The sequence below is a fragment of the Apis dorsata genome, unplaced genomic scaffold (genome assembly GCF_000469605.1).
Source record: "Apis dorsata unplaced genomic scaffold, Apis dorsata 1.3 scaffold_939, whole genome shotgun sequence".
NCBI classification, from domain to species: Eukaryota; Metazoa; Arthropoda; class Insecta; order Hymenoptera; family Apidae; genus Apis; species Apis dorsata.
The window spans coordinates 52,036-54,910 of NW_006264049.1; the positions used below are offsets into that span (position 1 = coordinate 52,036).

At 53.8% G+C, this 2,875-nt stretch overlaps 1 protein-coding gene across 1 annotated transcript in view; it reads right to left on the reverse strand.

Annotated features, from left to right (window-relative positions):
* Positions 1-2,875, reverse strand: part of LOC116186572 (dachshund homolog 2-like) — a gene marked incomplete at its 5' end in the record, with an annotated part of 15,669 nt that overhangs the window by 10,458 nt on the left and 2,336 nt on the right. The window contains one exon of the mRNA XM_031514241.1: positions 2,186-2,410. Within this exon, the coding sequence (XP_031370101.1) occupies positions 2,186-2,410 (225 nt within the window). The remainder of the gene's footprint in view (positions 1-2,185; positions 2,411-2,875) is intronic.

Genomic DNA, 2,875 nt, shown 5'->3' on the forward strand with positions numbered 1-2,875 from the left:
TCCGTGCGCGCCGTGTAACTTACCGGGCGAACGAGAACGGAGCGCGCTCGCTCCCTTCTCCTTCTCCTTTTCTCTTTCTTTTTCTCTCTCTCTCTTTTTCATCGAGAAGAGATCCTTAACGTAGGTGCGTTCATCGACGTAGATCCTTAACGTAGTTTAGGATTCCATCGCGCCGCGTTCCTCCTCGAAAATCCGCCCGGTTTCCTTATAACAGTCCTCGGCTGGCTCCTCTCCTCGGGAGGAGCGAGGTAGCGCGATCGAGTCCGGTTCTCGAAAGAGATTCTTCTCGAGAGAAGAGAAAGAGAGAGAGAGAGAGAGAGAGAGAAAGGGGGGATCTCCGCGGAGGACTTTGCTCGTGTTCGCGCGTCCGCGCGTATTAGGGCGCCCCGTCGAAGCGGCGAACAACGCAGCCATACTCGGAGAAGCTCGGTAACACGATAGCGGCCGTATGTAAAACCATCTGGTGTAAAACGAGCTGCTGGCTCGTTCGAGTATTAAATCGGCCCTCTCTCACCCCTGGCTACACCCTCCTCCTCCACCGCGCCCAGGCTAACACACTCTTTTCGTCGATCCTCTCGTCGATCAGAGGCCGCCCTCGATTCTCTTCCTCCCACGTCGATCCTCTTTTATCCCTTTTCCTCTCGCCCCCTTCGTCTCTTCCGCGCCTGGGGTCGCGGCCGTCCCTTTATCCGGAGGAAAGCGCACTCCGCGGGCCCCGCGCTCGTGGACGGCCACGAGGAATCCGCGCTGATCCGAATCCTCGCGTTCCTCTCCTCCTCCCCCTCCTCCCCGCGCACGCGTCGACCTCGGGACAACGTCCGCTCGTCCGACGTCCTCTCGCGTTAAAGTCCGCCGGTTTAATCGGCCGATCGACCGATCGCGGAACAAAGGACGGCCTCCTCGCGGACGGCGATCGCCGGCGAGATATATCCATCCCGTAGAAGAAAGAATGCCGCGAGGAGGAGGAAAAACGCGGTCGAAGGTATATAACACGAACATCTCGGGCGAGGGACGTCGTTAAGCGCGTTTCCACCCGTGGACGGCCGTGGAAACGACACTTCGTACCGGCGGTTAATGGGCAATTAAAGGCCGGCTTTACGTTTCGCCTCGAATATATTAAGCGGCCTCNGTTCTCGTCGTCCTTGTTGTTATCCGACCGAACGCGGGAACGCTCGAAAACTGGGACGGGGAAGGATCGCGCTCTCGCTCTCGTTCCTCCTCCTCCTTCTGCTCTGTCCATTTCCACTTCTCTCCTCTCAAAATTCTCTCGGGAGAAGGATGCGCGGATCCTCAACTTTATCCTCGTTATATCTTAGGCGCGCACGCGCGCGCGTTAAATATCTCTCGCGTTAATTTCGATCGTGATTACCCGATCGCGGTGCATTCTCTCTTGGCACGCGATCGAGCCGCCCGCGGAGAAAGATCCGGTCGAGCGATCGAACGATTCGGCTCCGTCGAAATCGCGTCCGAATTCCCTCCTCCCGCTCTTTCTTCTCCACTTCCTTTGCAACTTTGCATGCCGGACGCTAATAATAATAATGATAATAATGATAATGATAATAATAATAATAATAACAACGAGAACAAGACAGGCCGATCTATCAGCCGGTTAATGAGAACGAAGGCGCGGGTACACGACGCCACGGTTCGCGTACCCTTGTTAATCGCGTTACCTGCTCGAGACACGCGTCGCTTATCTGCGATGCTTTTACAACAACGATATTTCAACGATACTTCAACGAATAAACGTTTTCTTTACACGGACTTGGATATCTGCCAGCCAACCAGCTTTTTTTTTTTATTCCATTTTATTACGATCGTGCCGCTTCGCCAACTTTTCCCAGTTTTCAGTTACTTTTAACTGGAGGTGAACGTTGAACCGTGCAGATCTTCGACCAAGATTTCGTAACCGAGTGGTGGGAAGAGAAATAATAACGTAGAGAAGAGGAGAAAAGATCCTAATGGCTCTCGCGAACAAGAGTATTATCCTCGACAAATTAATCGTCGACGCAGCGAGTCCGTCTTCGCGCGGACGACAACCGCGAAGGATGGAATAGGAGGATCGAAGAGGAGGAGGAGGAGGAGGAGGAGGGTCGATGAGGAGACTAATGTCCCTTAATGCAAGTTCGCGAGAGGGAAAGGATATAATAAGAGGAACGACCTCGGCTAGAGATGCGGCACTGACCTTTCTCGTAGTTGATTTGCCTTTCCTGCTGCCTCGCGTTGTCGGCCGCGACCTTGAGCAGGCCCTGGATATTCCTGAGCAGGGTCTCCGTACTCGAGACCGAGGGATCCTGGCCCCCCTGTGAAACGGCAACCGCCGCGGAGGCGATCTGGGAATAGTTGAGGGCCTGAGGACTCTCCGATCCTGGCGCGGGCAACGGCAGGTTCTCCGGCACGTCCGACAGATCTGAGAAAAAGAAAAGAAAAACCACTCGTTCGCCTCATTTCTACCTTTCTTTCACCCTTTCTTTCTTTCTTTCTTTCTTTCTTTGCAATAATAATTCTTTGCAATTCGACGCAACGAGAAACCTCCCCCCTCCCCTCCTCCCGAGATCTCTTTCCGATTTTTTGTCCAGCGCATATATATACATACGTAGGAGAGAGCGGGCGATCGGTTTGCCGATAAATTTCGTTCAAGGATCGTGGGGTACAACGTTCGAGGGAGGTCTCGCGCCCCTTCCCTTCTTTCTCGCTCTCTCTCTCTCTATCTCTCCCTCCTTCCTCAACTTACAACGCGTGCGTGTTCCAGAGTCGTAATCCCGCGACGACTACTTGTTACCCTTCGCCACGTCTCTGATTTAACGTCACCGCGGACGAATTAAATTCGCGAATTAAAACGGCACTCGGCCCGACCGATTAGCCACGATCGACC